Source organism: Biomphalaria glabrata, chromosome 17, assembly GCF_947242115.1.
Source record: "Biomphalaria glabrata chromosome 17, xgBioGlab47.1, whole genome shotgun sequence".
NCBI lineage: Eukaryota > Metazoa > Mollusca > Gastropoda > Planorbidae > Biomphalaria > Biomphalaria glabrata.
Window position 1 is genome coordinate 8,581,650 of NC_074727.1, and position 21,045 is coordinate 8,602,694.

Genomic DNA, 21,045 nt, shown 5'->3' on the forward strand with positions numbered 1-21,045 from the left:
ATAACATGTCCGATTCAAATCTTGTAAATACCAACAATGACTATAAATACTTACAGGAACTGATTTCTGATGAGGTTAAAGACATCATTCTAACGGTCAACTATGTTTCGATCTGCGGCACTCTCAGCGTGTTTGGGCTAGTAGCTAATGTCATGAACGTCGTGGTCTTCCTCAGGATGGGCCTTAACGACGCGGTCAACGTTAGCCTGATGGGGCTCTCCGTGGCAGACGTGTTCTCCATGATATTTCTGCTGCTGGAGAGCGCCTGCTTTAACCCCATGTTTCAGAACATCGGGCTGCCGTTTGCTTTGATGGAGGTGCAGTTCATCGTCGGAGGCTGGCCGCACATTTGCTTCACGCGAACCGTCAGCTGGATCACGGCTTTCATCACGTTTGAGCGCTGCATCTGCATCGCCCTGCCCTTGAAGGTCAAGTCCATCATCACGGCGACCAGGACAAAGTGCTTCGTCGTCATGGCGTTCCTCATCGTGGCCGGCTCCGCGGCGCCCGAGTTCTACGTCAACCAGTTCGTCTGGAAGTTCTACCCGGAGAAGAACCGATCCCTCATCGGCCTGCACTTCGTGGAGGATCGCGACAAGTTCGAGAAGGTCACCTTTCCTCTTAACAACGTCATCATGCAGTACCTGGCCTTCTCAGTTGTCCTTGTCTGCACCATCATACTCGTGGTCAAGCTTAACGAGAAAACAAAGTGGCGCAGCGTTTCCGCCAGGGGGGACAACACAAACACCATTTCCAACAAGGACAGGAAGGTCATTAAAATGGTCAGCTTCGTGTCGGCCGCTTTCATCGTTAGCTATCTCCCTTCCAGCATCCTGTTCATGGCTATGGCCATCAAGAGAGACTTCCACCCGTCTGGCTACTTCAACATTTTTCATGTTACCTGGTCATTCGCCTTTGTCCTGGAAGCGGTCAACTCCACAATCACAATCATCATCTATTACCAGCTGAGCTCAAAGTATAAGAAAATGTTTCTGGCGACATTCTTATGTCGTAAAATTGATTCAGAAAAGTAAACTTCAAAACACTGGCTTGATTTCATGTAAAGATAACAATTTCTAATAGGCCTATATATTGTCTGTGCAGGGGCGCTTTCACATTGCAGTAATATTAGTTATGAATATGTGAAACAAATTAAGGTATTGTAGCTCCGATTTACAATAGAAACGAACAAAAAAAATTCGTTTTGAATATTTTAAATATGTGTAAATTATTTGTATGTTTGGAATAAATATCTGTGTGTTCGAGAATTGATAATTTTAATTGTTAATCAGTTTCGTAAAATACGATAAAAAGAGATTATTATTGCCTAATTAGAACAGTCTCATGAATATTTGCTTCTGTTTATAAAAGTACTCTCAATGTCTATCTTCGAAATAGACTCACCTGAAACTTTTGCATCAGCTGTCAGTAAAAGGTTCATTGAAGAGCAAGTCTTATTGGGTTTAGTAAATGGACAATTTGTTTTGTTTTAATGCTGTGTCTTTGTGCTTGTAACTGTTGGCTGGCTATAAGGTGCGAGCCATTCTCACCATTGGCCAGAGTTCGTATCCTGCTTGCCATCACCATGTGACATCCTTAAGAACAGTGTTTCCCAAACTGTGTTCCGAGGAATCTTGGTGTTCCGCGAGGCCCGAATAGGCGTTCCACGAATTACTGTAATAATTAATCATTAAGCCACCACGAGAATTTATCTCTCTAAAAAAATAAGCAAAGTGTTTCGCTGAATACGTTAAGGAAAAAAGTTTGGGAACCACTGTTTTAGAAGATTAAGATTCATTAAACTTTACTGGATATGTTCTTTATTTCAAACCTCTTGTTAATCAGCACTGGAATGGTAGCCTATATTGAAAGCCTTAGACAGTTTTACTTCAGCCGCTGTAGTCAGGACTGGTCTTAGATAATTGGGAGCCCTAGGCGAAGTGAATAGGGCGGCCCCAATTAAAATAGAAAAAAAATTAGACCGAAAAAGACGCAGTGAATTATAAACAGTCCTGTATCTATATCTAAATCAACAAAGTTAAATTCTTATAGCGCCGATAGCACTAAATGTGCTTCATAGACGAATCATAATTATTATCATATTTTCCACTGTAGTGAATTTCACCGTAAAAAAGAAACAAATATGTAGTCTCAAAAGTTGATCTAAACTTAGTAAACATTAGGTGAATAAATCTTGAATAATTATAGCGACTAAAAGTTAGGTTAGTAGACATAGAATTCTGCTATGTTTGAGATTTGATCTATATTTCTTTTTTTATCCTCAAGAAAAAATTCTTTGAATCCTCCACAGACCGGAGGCCCTAAGTGGCTGCCTACTTTGCTCTATGCCTATAGCCAACCCCGCTGTAGTGCATACACTGAAGTAATTATTTAATAAATGTTATTTATAAATCTCAGGCAATCACTCAACGAAAGGAGGTAGCAATAGACGGTGTATTTATTTACAGCTATAAAATACACAGTGAGACATGGACTTCAACTATCAAGGGACACGGAGTCTTTGCCTTAAGTTCTACAAGACCTCAACTATCAAGTCACACGGAGTCTTTGCCTTAAGTTCTACAAGACTTCAACTATCAAGTCACACGGAGTCTTGCCTTAAGTTCTACAAGACTTCAGCTATCAAGTCATACGGAGTCTTTGCCTTAAGTTCTACAAGTCTTTTTCTACCTAAACATCAGTACAGACCACAGACACACTTCCCACTGTCACTCCAGGTCCTCAATACAGTTCACTGGTAGCACGAAGGATGGCTCTTAGTCTCAGACAGTTCAGACTCCTAAAACCGCCAGATCACTTCAGCCGGAACTAAAACAGTTTTCCTTGAATCAATATGTCGACTAGTCCTCGCCTTGAACGATTTGCTGGTGCACACATTCAGTGTTGGGGCGGAAACAGGGTTATAAAAGTATGAAAAATCTTCATGAAGAAAAATAACTTCTATTTATATTCGGTTCTCATATAAATATCTAATAACAGATTCTCTTCCAACAATACGTTCTGAATATTTAAAGTAAATTTTAGCCTTCCACTTTTCGTATTTCGTGGCTGAGTGGTAAAGCGCTTGGCTTCCACGCCGGTCCCTGGTTTCGAATCCTGTTGAAGACTTGGATTTTTACTTTCGTGATCTTTAGGGTGCCTCTGAGTCCACCCAGATCTAATGGCGACCTGACATTAGTTGGGGAAAAGTAAAGGTGTGCTTGCCACAAGACACCCTTGTTTACGTAGGCCAAAGAAACAGATAACCTTTACACCATCTGCCCCATGGATTGCAAGGTCTGAAAGGGGAACTTTACTACTTTCACAGTTCGTAATCATGCATTTGAAAACCTCCAGTCAAGTTGAAACATTTGTTCATTCATTACAGTTGGAGAGCGCCCATGAAGGCCTCGAGACACATTTGAGGCCCAGAGGAAAGCCCTTGTAGAAGACATGCGCAGAAGAAGTACCACAGTTTAGATGTGGATAGTTGAAACCATGTGAAACACTACACTCATCCTTAATCTTCGGAATCGAAGACATTGCCATTAGATAAACTCGCTTTTTACGCACTCAGTGACACAGTTACAATGAGTTGTAAAAAATGTGATAAAACAAACGAAGCAAACACGCAAATATATGTTTTTGTTTTTTATAAGGATTTAACATTAACGAATAAAAACGCTACTTTTGAAAATGGCAAAGCAAAAGTTAATTGTCACTTTGAAAAAAAAATATTAAAAAAGGATAAATAATATCTTTTTGATCTCGCCTTATAATATGTGTTATTATTAACGTCATTAGCTTTTGGACGAGGTGTAGTTATGTGTTGACTTGGCTAAGACGTCATTTCCAAGTACAGGTCGATCGATCCAAACCTCTGAGTAAAAACTTTCATTTTGCGCTTTCATTAACAACCCCAATTTGTGTGCGCCTCTTCGAGAGACCAGCCTCCAAGTGGAACAGGCTGTATCGTTACTTTATTGATTTGTTCTGTTTCAATCCGGCTCAGTATAATTAACTTCATAATTGTAAAGTATTTGTTTGTGTACGTTAGTTCAGGAGATCCACTTTGAAACAAATTCAATGCTATTAATGACAATAACTGTAGCTTTTGCCTAATTCCCATTTCCAGAAAATATACATTTAAAAAAATATTAATTATAATATCAAATAAGAAATAACAGATTGTAACATTGGTTGCTAATGAGCCTTTCCCTCTCAGCTATTTCAAGAATTTTAACAAATTTATTTTACTTTAAAAAGTCAATGTTTGGTCTTAAATTTTTAAAGCTACGATTATAACTCTATACTAAGCTTATTCAAGTTCCTAAAAGAAAATGAGTGTTGAAAAGACGTTTTATTCATTTTTCAATTGTTCCTCCAAAGAGATTCTCGCCATGTCCTCGTTGAGGAATGAGTTTCTCGGAGATGATGTGACGAGTCTCATTATCGTCGTTAATTACGCCATCGTGTGCGGGGTGGTCAGCCTGTTCGGGATACTTAGCAACATCGTCAACGTGGTCATCTTTGCCAAGCTTGGACTGAAGGAGTCCGTCAACGTTGGCCTTCTTGGACTAGCGGTCAGCGACATCTTCTCCCTGGCGTTCCTTCTCGCGGACAGCGTATGCTTCAACCCTGTCTTTCAGGACCGGAACGTCCCGGTTCTGATGAGAGAGATAGAGTTCGTGGTTGGGGGCTGGCCGCACACCTGTTTCACCAGAGTGACCAGCTGGATCACGGCTCTGGTCACCGTGGAGCGCTGCCTCTGCATCGCAAGACCCCTGAAGGTGAAGATTATTCTCTCTACGTTTCGCACAAAGTGCGCCATCGCGTTCATTTTTCTGTTTGTCGGAGCCTCGGCGTCCCCCGAGTTCTACGTGAACCAGTTGACGTGGAAGTACAACCAGGAAATAAACAAGTCGGTTTTAGGAATACGGTACATTGATGACCGAGGCGCCTTCGAGGGCGTGACCACAGTCTTGAATAACATCGTCTTACAGTACGCCACCTTCATCGTTGTCGTTATCGCTACCGTCATCCTGGTGGTCAAGCTGCACGAGAAATCAAAGTGGAGGTCATTCTCGGGTATCAAGAACGATAAATCCTTAGGCGTCTCCAAGAAAGACCAGAAGGTAGCCAGAATGATAAGCCTTGTTTCCACCGTTTTTATTGGCAGCTACCTTCCGTCCAGCATTCTATTTATGGCGATGCATTTTGAACCGAAATTCCACCCGTCGGGCTACTATAACCTGTTCCATGTCGTCTGGTCCTGTGCTTACGTCATAGAAGGTCTCAACTCTGCCTCTAATATATTCATTTACATAAAGATGAGCTCTAAATTTCGCTCTAAATTTTTTCACATCTTTCTAGGAACTAGCTTTTGAATAGAAAAGTAACTATTTTCACAGCTAAAAACAGTTCCCATTAAAAAAAAAAGTTTTACTTGTCTAGACCTTTTCAAAGCGATTTTAGCTTTTCAAAAAGCTTGACGATATTGCTGGAAATGAAGTTTAAAAAAAAAACACTAAAAAGGACTCCAGAATCTTAATATGGTATTATTCATATATGTTATATTTGAACAAATAGTACAATTGTTTTATTTTTTGTTAAATTTCTGTGTCGATAAAAAGAATACATGTTTGGTTTAATAAAAAAAAATATCCATGATTCAATTTTGGAAATGAAAATTTAGCTTTTTTTTGTTACATTTTTACATATATTTTTTAAGGTGACTGAAAACTAAAAGGGGGCAGTATACGAGGATAAAAAACTGGTTGGTTTTGGCCTAACAGTTAGACTTTGACAGGGCAGATGATATTTCTATGTCCCACGGTTAACGAGGGTGTCATGCGGCATGCACAAAGACTAACAGCCTTTACTTTTCCCCAACTAATGTTAGGTAGGCTACTCATTAGAGCTAGGTGGACTCAGAGACGCTCTCTAGATCCCTAAATTAAAATTCACAGTCTTCACCAGGTTTCGAACGTCGTACCTCTGGTTCGGAAGCTAAGCGTTTTACCGAGCTTTCAGTCATGGAGATTACAAGTAAATTAATATAATAAAATAAAACAAACAATAATAGCAATCAAGACAATAGTTTAAACATAAATGTACGGCATATGCAATAGTAATACAAATGAGCTAATGCTGATACTCTGTAACAAGAAAACAATTTAATTGATAGATGGAATAGTAGGCCTCAACGGTAAATTTGTAATCAACTCAAGAATACATAACGTGATCTTTCTAAAGTTGTAATAATAACCAAACAAAAATGGGTTGTCATGCTGTGCTATAGCTCAGAACGACAGGAGAATGAAAAGTTGTCAATATAAAGAATTTAAATTTGTCTGACAATGACTGAATTAACAGTAAAAATGTAAAGTTCCACTATCAGACCTTGCGAGCTATAGGGCAGGTCATCTGTTCCTGTGGGCCACGGTTAACGAGGGTGTCAACCGCCTTTACTTTTCCCCAGCTTATGTCATGTACCCATTAGAGCTGGGTGGACTCAGAGGTACCCAGAGATCCAGAATAAACAGTAGTAGTTAAAAAAGTAAAAAAAAACAAACTATTTTAAAACTATTTTAAGATGCCATAGAGTACTTATATAGTTTTACGGTGTTCAGAGCAGATTTAAACCGAAAACTAAAATGAACTCTGCAATTAGAATTGAATTCTGTATGTAATACTGTCTTTGTGATATCAACTTTTTAAAATGTATAATACAAATTACAAGGTCACTCACTTTGGCCCATTTGTATAGTGGATTGATGTGTTTACCAGGATTTTTTACACCCAGGACATGTCTCAAGCGACCATCACTGATATCAAAACAAATTTACAGAAAATGTTCAGAAATCTTTTTTAAAAAAGTTCATATTTGCTCGTCCGACTGACCAGTCTTGAGTGGCGTGAGTTTATTGTCTCCAAACTGTAATGCCAGTCGATTATTGCCGCCACCGTCGAAGACAATGCCACTGACACGCCGTCCTTTCATTGAGACTGACACTTGTCTTGGCAGAAATAATTCTTTAGCCTTTTGTCAACAAACCACATTGTGACACTTAAAGAACCCTTACCTCAAATCTATTGTTTTATCATTTCTATATCTTTAAAAAAATGTCTAGTTTTGATCACAAGATCTCTACGTGGATTTGGTTAAGATAGTTAAGACTAAATACCATGTTATTAGGATTATATGTTTGTTAGGAAACATGTTCAGCGTGAGTATTTTGGGTTTAGTTTACGATTTGAAGAATATCTTTTTCGCGTTCAAGTGTTGTATTTGAATCATTCACATCCTTTTATTTTTTATTTTCAGGCGAGTCTTATCTTAATACACGGTGAGTTATTTAAATATATTTACGGATTAGTTATACGGATTAGTTATAGTTTAGTTTCATAATGTTATGAAAAAAATGTATATTTATTAAACATTTAAATCCGAAAACTAAGGAAGATTGTACTATTTCAAGTGTGCTGCGCTGGCCTAGCTTTGATCTACATATTTTGCCCCATTTAACGCAGAAAAAAAATGTATACAGGTGGCCTACTAATGTTCTCGTTTAGCATTTTTATCAACTGTCCACGACAGTAGATTTCGTTTTGGTATCAAATGTGTATCCCGCGGCCTTTTGTAAGAGCTCTCCAGCTCTCGTCTTTTGCGAATTCAAACTGTCGTCTGGGAGCGTCTTTAGAGCTTGTCCGAGGGAAAGGACACCGCTGTTGAGTTGACCCTTTGAGCTCGTCAAAACAAACAAAAAAAAAAACTTAATTAATAAGTATGTTAAACAAAAATTAATGCACTTTTTGTAAACTATCATTGTAATTCTTTTAATTCAATTGTACGTAAGGCTTATCTGTAACAATACAGGGGAATAGTTTAATTCTTGATTGGGTAGCTTCTAGGGAGCTGCCTTTTTTTAGAAATATAAAATTAAGTATACATTTCCATTTTCCAGCTTTTGTTTTGAAGACAATAGAAGCAGGAACACTATCTCAAAGCGTATTTCAACTTTCCAACAATGCCGTTGGCTCAACAGCTCTAGGTGCTCCCTGGCAGGACAGATCGCGAGTATCCTGCATCGTCACCTGCATGGAAACCTACGCCAACTGTAACAGTGTACGCTTTAATCCAACTACCGGCGTGTGCACCCCGGGGTCAACCACTTCTTACACCGCTCCACCAGCCAGCGCCGACGATGGTGAACTGTATCTGAAATTAGAAAATCCTTCGACTGACGCAACCTGTGACAGTGGGAAGAATATAAGTTTTCAGAAATACGGAAGCGAATCCAGTTGCATAGGTCTATATAAGACACATGTCTCGTTCACGGATTACACACAAAACTGTGCGGCGATCGGTCTCAAGACTGTGCAAGTCTCAACCGCTGACAAGTTGAAGATTCTTCAAAACATTTCCAACGGAACAGATTTCTGGATTGGCTGCTACAGTTCCGGAGACGCCAGCTACTTTTGGTTCGATAGTGGCCAGTCATTGACCAGCCTCGAGGCCAACACAATATTCCCTGCAGGGGAAATGAACAAGACATTCGCCGGAGGCAATTGTTGTCAGTATTGCCCGCACAACAATACTGCTTCTATTGTTGACTGTAGCAGGAAAGCTCCATATTCTTGCGAAATGTAATTAAAATATGAATTTTTTAAAACTAATATCTTATTTATCTTACTACATTTTTAATTTTTAAAACAACTATTTGGTACTAATGTATTAGAAAATGGAAGATGTCACACCTGAAAATTTCGTTCAGATCCTATGACACCTAAACAGCTAATCTACCAGCTGCATTTCGTGCTACAAACAAGCTTTAAAAAAAATTGATTTTGAAGTGCTTAAAAGTGCAGAAAAATAATCATGTACTTTTTTAAACGTAGCTTATCAAAACTTTCTTCATTTTGTACACAGGATGTATGACATCAATGCCCTCGCTGATTCAATTTTTTTAAAATTTCTATAATTATTGCCATGAATGCATAATAGAGGATCAGAGCAGTGAGAGAGCAAGCAGGCTTCCGAAGAGACAGATCATTGTACTCTTTATCAATTGCACTCTTTGGCACGCAGCTCGCGATTGTAGACAACTAAAAAAATGATTTTGTTTTTCTTTTTCCACCATGAACCAGGCTTTACTTTCCTTCCATCCTTCATACACCTTTCGTCTTCCTTATATTATTATAGAAATAATAAAAAAAAAATAATAATAATAAACATGGCTCGAAGCAGGTTATCTCTACCCTGAAACAGGCTTTGTTACAGCAATACAGGACAGAGTAATTAGGACAAAATGTTATGAGAAGCATATCCTTAAATTCAATGTTGTTGAGAAATGCCAAAAGTGCGGATGTATCAATTGAACATATAATGGTAGGATGCTAATCTTTAACAGAATCTGCCTACCTAGGTCGCCATAACCAACACCTGGCCTTGACACATAATCTCCTTATTACAGATATTCATCACAAGAGATTCTCGGGTCAGCCGATTATTTATTATACCGGGATAGGTTTATTTCGACTGACAAAACTGTAAATTTTAAAAATCTGTTTATTGACAAAAAACAACAACAAAAAACGCTACCATCATTGACAACGCTTTACCACTATTACATAATATAAGAACAACTGAAATGGAAGAAAAAAGTTTGGGAACCTAAGCTTGGAGATTAAGCGGTTATGGAAGTTATCTAAAAAACAATATACCCTGTTGTTATATCAACTGAATTGATAATGACAACTGACCTCATAGATACCTTCAAGGCCATTAACATACCTAAGAAGATTTGTGTTGCCTGTAGCGAGTTAGGAAGTGTGCATTTAATTTATGTTTTTTTTTTTTTAAATATGGTTGAATAAAGCTTGTGTGTGTGTGTGTTTTGTAAATCGGCTTTGTCGTTTATCTATTTCTTACTCATAGTTAATAGTATGTTAACAGTGTCATTGCTGTTTTACTGATTATGAATGGACCAAGGGAAGTAGATCTATATATTTCTAAGATTCATATTAAGGAAGAGTTATTTTTCCTGAAAAGAAAAAAAAAACACATTCGTAGACCACTTATATCTCAAAAACAAAAAAAAAGCATAAAGCCGTGATTCGCTAAGCTGAAAATATACATACACTGAAACAATTTATTCTCTCCCCCCCCCCCTTTACAATATGACCTCCATGCTGAAAGAAGCTGGGCAGTACCGAGAATAAATGTAGTTTAAACGTGTCTGTGCTGTTAGTTCTTTGAAACCCTCACAACACACGTATTCACATTGGCATTGCCTCAAATGTTTGTTGAAAAAATACTGAATGGATCTCAAGTTATAAACCCATTGAAAGTCTGAAAGCAACTACATTCGTTTGCCTTCGTATCAAATAAGGAGAATAAGACGTCACAAAATAATGATCTAGGGCAAATGATGTTTCTGTGACCCACGGTTAACGAGGTTGTCATGTGGCCAGCACAAAGACTATCCGCCTTTACTTTTTCCTAACTAACCTTCCTAACCTAAATCTCGGTGGACACACAGGCGCCCTAAAGATCCCTAAATTTAAAATCCCAGTCTTCACCAGGATTCGAACCCGGGGCCCCAGTTTTGAAGGCAAGCAATTAGTTAATCATTTAGTACTAATTAATTAATTGTTCTTTATATAGCAGAAAAGGGAGCTGAGTCCTGTAATTTTCAGATAAATGGAAGTAATTAGCGGTTATTTACCCTTAAGTAAACTTTGGTTTTAAAAAAATATTATTTTTCTATTGCTTGTTTGCTTGAGTTTCCGATCAACTTCCAACTTATATTTCCATGCACGAAGATAGTGTAGGCCCACTGTAGGCTAACAGAAGAAAGTAAAAAAAGAACAAAAAAACAATATAGATGTAGCCAAAAAAAAACAGAAGTTAAAGTCACGCCACGACTAGCGTATATTAGTAGATATAGAAATACAACTTGGTTTATGTACATACGTTGAAACGTGACAGAAACTAACAATCGGAGAAATACGTGAAAATATTTAATGAATTCTTGACAATGAACGCAAGCAAGAATATTTGCCTTGTGTGAAAGTTTAAGAGAATGTCTTTTTATTTGAAATCTCCTACAATGACGACAGGTAAACTTCTCAAAAGTCTAATTTGGTTAACACAAAAAAGTTTTATGTAATTGTGATCATTAGATTCCAATACGAAAAAAACAAAGTGTAACAATGCGAAATCAAAAATGTATGTTCACGTTAATATTTCTTGTACTTCCGCTGTACCCAATCAAAATGCCACTTTCGACCTTTTTCTAATCTCCGATATAAATCCCTGGGTCTGTCCTACTAGAAGTTTTTCTTGGTATCTCTGCTCCGTCATGCGCATTAGATATCGCCTTGTTCTCTTCGAGATCAGACTTCTCGAGCTTCGACTCCCTTCTGGCCTCTGTAAATTTACTTACGCTAGCTTTGCTCAGTTTTCTCCACGCCGTGAGGCTGGATTTTTTCCGGGGGTATTCTTTTGGGATCGCGTCTTCCTCCGGGACCGTAATTTCAACGACACCCTCTGTCACGCTGACATCTTTTCTCCTCATTCGGTGAATAGCCAATTTTTTCAGCTTTTGCTGCGTAGCTCTTAATACGCCTCGAAATCGATTTGGCTCCGCAGTTCCGCTGTTCTTCTTGGAGTCTATGCCCTCCACTGGGTTCCTGTTCGTTGCATCAAAATTGGATTCCGCGCCTGCATTTGTGGTCCTGAACGACGCCTGCGAAGCACTGCGATACGTCTCAAAGTGTTTACTTCGCTTCTCGCTGAAGACCGACGTCGAAATATCGGTGTCACTGAAGTCGCTCGAGTCAGGTGACTCGTTCGTCTCTGAAAGAGTTGCCGTGCGCTTTATTGTGTTAGCGGTCGTTGAGCTGCTTTGTGCGGCGCTGGTTGGGAGCCATTCTTCTTTGTCCACTGAAGATCCATATCTGTCATCCAGGCGATGGAGCAGCCTCGGTATTGATAGAAACTTCACGAACGAGAAACTGTAACTTCGATTAACTTTGCTTTTGTGCTTACTGGGTAAAGAAAAAAACATTTTCAAAACATATATATGAATATGTATTTTGTATATATGTTTACAAACTTCCTAAGTAAAGCGATATAAATAGGGAAAGAGAGAGAAAGGTGGTGGGGATATACATATATACACACTTAGCCTAAAGACAAAAAACTTCTATATAATGCCTGTATTTCACACTTTTATAAGAGGTCAAATATACGTGTGCGTATACAAATATTCATATATGCTTGCTACATCATGCGCTCTGAAAGCAGGTAGAACCTAGACATTTCTACTGGTGTCTAGCGATTGGAGCCCACAATGAACTACTTAGTATTATAAAAAAATAAAAAAAACAACCTCTATTGCCATATTACAATGTTATCGGAAAGACCTTCCTTCAGGGAGCAGTACCAGGAAAAAAAGAAGAGGCAAACAGAGAAAGCGATGGGAAGACAACATGAAAGAATTGACGGGCTTGCTGTTGAGATAGGTTCTATACAAGGCAAAGAAAGAGAGGAATGGAGAAATATTGTCGACAAATCTTGTGTGGTGCCCCAACGGTCCAACAAACTAAGGGATAGGTGAAAGTATTTTAATTGGTTGTGTTTTCATATATGTAAGTTATGGTTCAGTGCTTTATGTAGTATCAGCACTTTTATTTTTTAGATTTCTGTTCTGAAGTTTCTCTTAATTTAGTGATAATTAATATTTTTAAAAATGTATTATGTTCTAGTTTACATACTACCTGCATAACCAATAATAACATGGCACAAGTATAAGAAGTCCCGGAACCATAGTGACATACTGTAGGTAGTTCTCTGTTAGGGAACAGAAAAATGATTGTCACGTGGCGGGGCACTTCAAGGTCATATTTGAAAACAAACAAAAAAGGCTTGTTTATTATTTCACTGGTTGGTTTGAACAGAAAAACGGCATAGCAAGGTCACAGTTGTATGTTGTTGACAGAATTTCCATCAGCATTAAAAATAGCACAGAAGGTTCAAGAAGAAGGCGTGGTTTTGGAAATTCCAGGGGTGTGACAGGAGTTTTGGATGGTTTCAGAAGAGGTGGCAAGACGTAGGTCGTAAAGGTCAAGGGTATATAAGGACAGATATTCTCGGTTTCTGGGGACATTCTTCTTCTTCTTCTTGAAATTGCCAGGTAGAGTTGAGCCTTCGGCTCTTGGAACTCTAGGCCAGCAAAAGCTCTCACCGGCCTGAAAGAGAACAGTGTACACTGTGAGAACAGACTCGAGGCAAGAGACCGCGTACACTAAGACCTCCGCCATTTTCCTTTTCTATACCAGGCTAACCGTGCGAGACACGCCATTTATGTAACAGCCCCTTGAGGAACAGCGCCTGGATTGTGACAAGGTTGTGGGAGCTTTTTTACAACTCCGCACTGTGCAATGAGGATGCTCTCGCACCCCCTTAGGCACCCCCACGGGAGTCTTGTTTTGCTACCATTTAGCCTAATCGTTTCCCCCTACGATCGTTTCCACCCGGGCGCCACTATGAGGCAGGGTAGCATGCCCGGGTTCTGGGGACATTAGCGACTACAATAAATGTATCAGCGACTTTAGTAAATGTATTTAAATTAAGGTACATATATGAAATGATTCCAAGTTCTAGAATAAACTTTTTTTTTATTTATTTAGAAAAAAAAATCCTTTCTGAATTTACACATTAAAGTAGTTTCTCCGGCATTACGGTATTGTTTGAGTGTTTAGATATTTTTGAAAGGATGGATGCGGTTTAAAATTAGTGCATCAGATTATTCCACCACTATCTGTATTTATCATGTACTTTCTCTTTTTCCTTATACATTGAAATAACTTATATCCCAATAAGGCCACAGTATCTTGGTAGTTGATTAAGTCAAATGCACATAAACTAGTTATTTTCATTGTTAGTCTTAGACTTTTAATATTTTGCTGTTTTTTCTCCATTTAAGACATTATTTTACTTAAATTTTAAACACTTATAGATTGAATAAAAATGTTGATGTATATGTAAATTTATAAGCAATTAATTTTAGAAAATTCGATAAAAAAATCGATAAATAATTCCCTTGCTTTCTTATTTCAGTGTGTATTTGAAGCTATATTAAATATCTATACATTAAAACAAAAGGTATTGTCTGATCTACACAATCTCATCGTAACATCAAACATAATATCATTACATCTCGAAAGCAACAAAAAAATGTCATTGTCCTCAGGCACTTGAACAGTCATATCGTAACATTGGGATAGATTGATACATGTATAGTGTCAAATTTGTTGAAGTGCATGTTTATTCGCATAGGTTATGATTTACGAGTAACTTTCACTTAATGGGAACAAGGTCTCACTGCCAGTGTATGTTTGTGTTACCAACCTTGACACTGTCCTGTGATTCTGTTGATACAGTCATGTCCACACTTTGCCTCACAATCACCCTCACAGTTCACGCCATACTGATTTGTACCACACCCTGAAAGAAAGTTTTGCACCTGAAATTTATTGTTTGACTCCTGGGAGTCTGTACTTCTAGAAATAGGAGCCGGCAAAACTGGCATAGCATCGCCATTATACAAAAGAAACTCATGGTAAATGGAAGGAGAGCAAGGGCAAGGTGTAGAAAGAAAACGTGTCAGGACACTATTAGAGCGAAACCTGAGAGCCTTTATCATTGACCTTGACACTTGGAAACGGAAGCACATGATAAAGCATCTTGGCGTCGCGCTGTGAAAACTGGCGCGAAAATTTCAGAGGACAAGAAAACAGCACTGGGAGAAAAAAAGCGTCAGAGAAAAACAATCAAGGCACTGACACAAACTCCAGCTGCAACAATCTGCCTAGTATGCAGACAAACATTCCGGGCTCATGTCTCAGTAGCCACCCGAGGAGGGTCAAAACTGCAGTGCTAAGTTCTCAAAACCTTGGATGACACCATGAACAAAGTATATATATAAAATGAAAAGCTTCTGTGTGTCGAGTAGGTGGTATGTTCAATTATGAGTTAGTTACTTAAAATTGTCTAGATGTAGAGACATGTCAGGTGATACACTGCCTGAATAAATCAATGACCCTACATTTATATTTACATTGGAGGTTTTCATCATTACATTTCACTCGAAGTAATCCCCCCTTTGTTCATATTTTGATTTATTGGATCCAGTTACAATTATTTAACTGTTGAGAGAAAAAACAAACAAATAAGAAAAGCAATAGAAAGAAATGTTGTACCATATAATTAAACCTAAACAAAAAACCAACAACATCGAAAAAAGAAAAGTTGAAAGTTGGGAGAAATTTAAAAATAAATAGACAAAATAAACAATGTCAAGGAAGAAATAATGACAGATCATTGTCGTAAACTCACGACTTTAACTTCGTTACAAATCACTTAGCGCTACACACCACAGATCTCGGACATGGAGGCGGTAAAGAATCATAGAATACCTACATATACCTCTATGGTTTAGTACAATACTTTACTCGTCAATAACTGCGCATTGGTTACACCTGATACCTAAACAAAAACTTGCTATTCATGGATTTACCTCCAAGTATAACGATACAATAATGTTATCAATCATGGCAGTCGGTGATTGAGCTTTTAAAAAGTCTTGGGACAGAAGAATGGGGTCGAACATTTTTATTACTGTTTTTTCTTTAAATTTAAATTCTGGTTTCGTTTGACTTGTTGTTGTTTTTTTAAACACCTTTGTGCTATAGCGTGCTTGTATATTTGTTTGTTGCATTAGCCTCAAATGGAACGAAAGATTTTGAGAGGCTTTAAATACTGAGAAAGTGTTCATTCACTTAAATAGGAAGCGTGGTCGAGAGGCTAAGTACGCTTGAACGTGGCTTGGCTACCTTAGAAGGGGGCTCGAGGTTCGACACCCGACTCGAGCGCCTGAAGGTAGCACGGAAAACCTTTTGCCAGATATCTTATCTTATCTTATCTTACATAATACAGATGTTACTTCAAAAAAAGAAGATGATTACGTCCTACGTGTCACGCATTTAGTCATGCATATTAACCATGCTCTAATACCACTAGGGAAGAAGGAGTATTTGTACAAATTTGTCTTAGCTTATGGGACGAGGAGTATTTTATTAAATTTGTTTTTGTATTTGAAGATCATGGTTCAGTGTTTTATGTATGATTGCTACTTTACTTTTGAGCCTTCTGTCCTGAAGGCTTTCTAAATTTAGTGATTTTACTAAAGGTGTTACTCTAGTTACCCCCTCTTCCCACTGGTCCACAAATGAGATTGGACCACAGCGCTTTGAGCATGCTATAAGTATGAAAGTAGCGCTATATAAAAACTACAATTATTATAATTATTATTAAAATGAAGATTCAAACCAGCGGCACAAATACTTTACCATTCATCTATACAGTTCACGCAGCAAAACGTAAAATTTCTGAGAATTTAGTTTAGAAAGACGCTGAAAGGGAAGAGTCTATAACTTACTCTCATGGCATCCCTCCTCTGGGTATTTGTGGCCTGCCACACAGGCCTTACATCGCCCCGTGAACTTGTCACAGTCGTCCTCACAATAGGAGCAAGTGTCTCTGCAGTCTATGTTCCAGTGATTCTTCGGGCAGTCTGCAGAGAGAGAGAGAGAGATACTCTTGTCTATGACATTTGCTTTTTTTTTTTTTTTAACACTAAGTTATATCACAATACACAGTAGGAGGAATATAAAACGAGTTTGGCGTATTTTTGCTTGGGTAGGTAGGTGTGTGTGTGTGTGTAAACTTAACAGAACATGCATGTGTTTACGTGTGTATGTGTGTGGTTTATTCGTCGCAAGTTCGACAAAGATGGTCTAACGGTTATCTAACGCACGTGACAAGGAAATAATTTGAGCAATAACTATTTTAAGTGCATAGATTCCAAGAAACCATCAATACAGTTTCTGTCAGTAGGATGATTCAATGCAATGAAAGTGAATTTTCTGGAGAAAACAGATTACTGAATTGGATACATCAACCAACATCTTCCATTCATCTGGACACCAATCTATTATTTTATTTTTTTTTAGTTTTAAAAACCTTTCCTCTTTTTCTATGTAGCCTCTTTTATTTTATTTTTTTTTTCACATCGGAAGAATTTAAGACGTCGTTTGTTAAACAGAGAGGACACTGACGAGGAAGCAGTGAACCGATCCTGTCATGGGAAAGTTACAAGTTTGTTTATAGATCTAGATTTGGTTGTAGAAAGTCTTTACTAATTACCACTACAGTAAGATAATAGATATGTAATAATAAAATGCCAGAGGTTCTAGTAATAATGTTCTCATTCAGAACGAATGGAATGCACTGAATGATAAAATCTAATTAAAATGGTTTTGACATTATTATTCGTTTCCGCAATGGCAGAGCTCAAGCTTTTTTGAGATTGTTTGTCCCAGACACAAAGTGTCGACAAGAATTTCTCCCCATTCCATTTCACTTGGTAACTTTTAGAAAAAATAAAACCTTTAAAAAGAATTATTTTATTTTGATAGTGCAAGAAACAAGCAAAAAAAAAATACCTTTTTTTGTTACACAAAGTTTATCTAAGGGGAAAAACTCCAAATTTACACAACATATCTCAATGATATAGAAGCCATTTCCCTTTATCGATCTCAAACAGAATAATTACTTACTATGAATTATTTGACTAAATGGGTAGTTGTTTTTTTTTAATTAATTCATGTTTTGTTAGGTGAAATAAATAATTGTTTCAACTTTCAACTTGATCCGAGAATAGGTGTGGGAGAAATAACGTGTACGATTATCTAAAGGAAAACAAATCTAATTTATTTAGCCATAGCTGTGTATACTGGAGGATTAACGCTTCTTTTTTTTTTTACAAACAAAAATAAATAGTTACTAGCAATTAATAATTGGTTCTTTTCGAAAATTGATTTAAATATTGTCTTAGCTAATCAATAACTGTGCAAAGTTTCAACTTGATCCGAGAATGGGTGGGGGAGAAATGACGTGATCAAACATTTACCAGACAAAGTGAGTTAATGGAAGCTTTGTAAAAAAAACATTACCTAGTGGGCAAACCACTCCGATATAACAGTGTCCACTCTTGACTTCTAAGTGAGTCCCATGACATGCTATAACTGACAGGCAGACCCTGAAGAAATGAAAAGCAGGTTACTAAAATTTTGATTAATGTGGTTTTCTTTTACATAAGCGAATGTATATTTATTGAGACAGAATCATACAAAGAACATTTTTAAGATTTTTAAAACAATATTACTATGTCAGTTCAAACGTTAAAAGTGAGGCTTCAACCACTGATTTAATTATTATGTTAGAAATGAACGAGTAGTCATTCTCTGGCGCTGCCAGGGTCGAGTTTCGCTAAAGAGAAACAAAATTCATCGTAGTCCCTTTAACAGTTTCCACTGAGGAATTTTCTGGTGATGTGGCAGGTCTGCAGCAGTACCGCCTTCTGACAGGCAACGAAGATGTTCCTAGGAATGTTAAGGGCCTTGAAGGTGTCTGTGAGGTCAGTTGTTATTATCCCCTCGGTTGATATAACAATGGGGTATATTGTTATTTTGGACAATTTCCATAGACGCTTAATCTCCAAGCCTAGGTTCCCATATTTTCTTTGTTTTTCTATCTCAGTTTTTCTTAAATTATGAGACAGTGGTACGGCGATATCGATAATGGTAGCGGTTTTTTCTTTTTTATCGATGAACAGCAGATCCGGGCGATTGAAATCTACCGTTTTGTCGGTCAGAATAGGCCTATCCCAGTACAGCAGATGTTCAGTAGACTCGAGAACCTCTTGCGGAGAGTATTTATAATAAGGGGGAGTGTCCTTACCGATCAATTTGTACGTCAAAGCCAGGTGTTGGTGTATTAACTTTGCAACTTGGTTATGGCGACCTAGGTAGGCTGATTCTGATAGGGCTGGACATCCTGCCATAATGTGTTCAATCGACTCGCCCACATTTCCACATTTTCGGCATTTGTCGACAACATTGAGTTTCAGGATATGCTTCTCGTAATTTTTTGTCCTGATTACTCTGTCCTGTATTGCTGTAACAAAGCCTTCTGTTTCAGGGTAGAGATGACCTGCTTTGAGCCATGTTAAGGAAGCAGCCTTGTCGATGTTGTCCCCATGTAATGAAGCCGGAAATTTTCCGTGGAGTGTTTTTTCTTCCCATTGGCGAATCTCATGCCCTACGTCGTCCAAACCGATATTGACATCAGCATTGTGTAGGTTCAGAGGGGTTGCATCGGAGTCGTATTTCCGTAGGAAGGAAACTAATTTATTGCTGGAGGCGAGCAGTTTTGATCGTATTTTTAAAACTTGCATCTTACACAATTTGAAGATGTTCTGCAATCCACGACCCCCATCCTTCCTGGGCAGGTATAACCTTATGGTGGAGGACTTGGGGTGTAGACATCGAAACTTGGTTAGTAATTTTCTAGTGAGTCTGTCAATGTCATGTAGGTCGGTGTCAGTCCATTTGATCACACCGAACGTGTAAAGGAGCACAGGGACGGCCCAGCTGTTAATTGCAGTGATGAGATTACTGCCAGACAGTTTTGTGTTGAGGATTTTATTAACTCTTTGCCTATATTTGCCAAGAAAGTCCTCTTTTAATTTCTTATGGTTTATCTTGGCATTCTGGTTTATTCCAAGATATTTATAAATAGAGGCGGAGTTCAATTCCTCGATGCCTTCAAATTCAATGTTGGTGTTCGTTGCCTTGCCCTTTTTAATGCTTATGATGCCACACTTATCCAGGCCAAAAGACATACAGATATCGTCACTAAAGCATTTTACCGTTTTGATTAAGGTGTGTAATTTTTGCTCGGTTTCTGCATATAGCTTTAGATCATCCATGTATAATAAGTGGGACATACATTTTGTACATTTAGTGTCAACCCTAAAACCGTTTGTAGAGTCTTGGAGTAATGTAGACAGAGGATTAATCGCTAGGCAGTACCTCCTTCAGACAGGCAACGAGATTGTTCCTAGGAATGTTAAGGGCCTTGAAGGTATCTGTGAGGTCAGTTGTTATTATCCCCTCGGTTGATATAACAATGGGATATATTGTTTTAGATAACTTCCATAAACGCTTAATCTCCAAGCCTAGGTTCCCATATTTTCGTTGTTTTTCCAACTCAGTTTTTCTTTAATTAAGAGATAGTGGTACGGCGATGTGCTTTTGTTCTGGTTTCTATAACACTTTTTTTTTCCATGGACAGGTTGTTAGCCTATCGCACAACCCCAGTGTGAAAAAGATACCAGCAACAGAGCTAGGCAGGCCATAGAGTGGAACCCCCAGGGAACAAGACGCAGAGGAAGACCAAAAAGAACATGGCGACGCAGTGTACTTGAAGAAGCAGAGAAGACCGGGAAGAGCTGGGACACCATCAAAAAGCTAGCAAGAGACCGTGGAGAGTGGCGTGTTTATGTCGAGGCCCTATGTTCCATGAGGAACTCAAAGGAATGATGATGATGATGATGATGGTACGGCGATGTCAATAATGGTAGCGGCTTTTTCTTCTTCTTCTTCTTCTTATTATTATTAATATTATTATGTTAGAAACGAACAAGTATTCATTCTCTGGAGCAGCCAGGGTCGTGCTTCACTAAAGAGAAACAAAATGTATTATAGTTCTTTTATTATTTATTTTGACATTTATCTCACGGATGACACAATTGGTATTTCATTACGTAAAGATGACTTAGGAAAATGTTTCAACATCAAAACATGTCTTTTGAACTGTATTGTTTACAATACAGCGGGTCCAAGGGAGGTTTTTATAAATGCAGACTCGTTTTTTTTTTTTGAAGGCATGTGTATTTACAGGTAAAAAAAATAATAAGGTCGCTTGAAAAGTTGCTTAGATCCCGATTATGTGTATATTTACTCCTTTATTTTTATTTAAATCTTCGAACTCGACCCTTTTAGATGAAATATCCATTTACCAGTTGAGCGTGTTATGTTAGTTAAATTTATTAATATGAAAATAAATAGAAG

The 21,045-nt window shown here is 38.0% G+C and overlaps 4 protein-coding genes across 4 annotated transcripts in view; 3 read left to right on the forward strand and 1 right to left on the reverse strand.

Moving 5' to 3' along the window:
* Positions 1-5: 5 nt before the first annotated feature.
* On the forward strand, positions 6-1,034 carry LOC106063988 (uncharacterized). The gene has a single exon (XM_013222477.2). It carries the CDS (start codon positions 6-8, stop codon positions 1,032-1,034), a length of 1,029 nt encoding a protein of 342 aa, XP_013077931.1.
* Positions 1,035-4,329: 3,295 nt separating this feature from the next.
* LOC129923795 (thyrotropin-releasing hormone receptor-like) lies at positions 4,330-5,538 on the forward strand. Its single transcript, XM_056016518.1, has one exon. It carries the CDS (start codon positions 4,341-4,343, stop codon positions 5,385-5,387), a length of 1,047 nt encoding a protein of 348 aa, XP_055872493.1. The 5' UTR covers positions 4,330-4,340; the 3' UTR covers positions 5,388-5,538.
* Positions 5,539-7,165: 1,627 nt separating this feature from the next.
* LOC129923737 (uncharacterized) lies at positions 7,166-8,653 on the forward strand. Its single transcript, XM_056016228.1, has 3 exons — positions 7,166-7,229; positions 7,328-7,349; positions 7,968-8,653. Exons 1-3 carry the CDS (start codon positions 7,221-7,223, stop codon positions 8,651-8,653), a joined length of 717 nt encoding a protein of 238 aa, XP_055872203.1. The 5' UTR covers positions 7,166-7,220.
* A 2,302-nt stretch (positions 8,654-10,955) lies between these two features.
* Positions 10,956-21,045, reverse strand: part of LOC106075918 (uncharacterized) — a 34,352-nt gene continuing 24,262 nt past the window's right edge. Inside the window, exons 21-25 of the mRNA XM_056016229.1 lie at positions 18,085-18,170; positions 16,509-16,643; positions 14,420-14,515; positions 12,787-12,859; positions 10,956-12,054 (exon numbers count right to left, since the gene is read on the reverse strand). Coding sequence (XP_055872204.1) covers positions 11,301-12,054; positions 12,787-12,859; positions 14,420-14,515; positions 16,509-16,643; positions 18,085-18,170 — 1,144 coding nt within the window. The 3' untranslated portion in view covers positions 10,956-11,300. The remainder of the gene's footprint in view (positions 12,055-12,786; positions 12,860-14,419; positions 14,516-16,508; positions 16,644-18,084; positions 18,171-21,045) is intronic.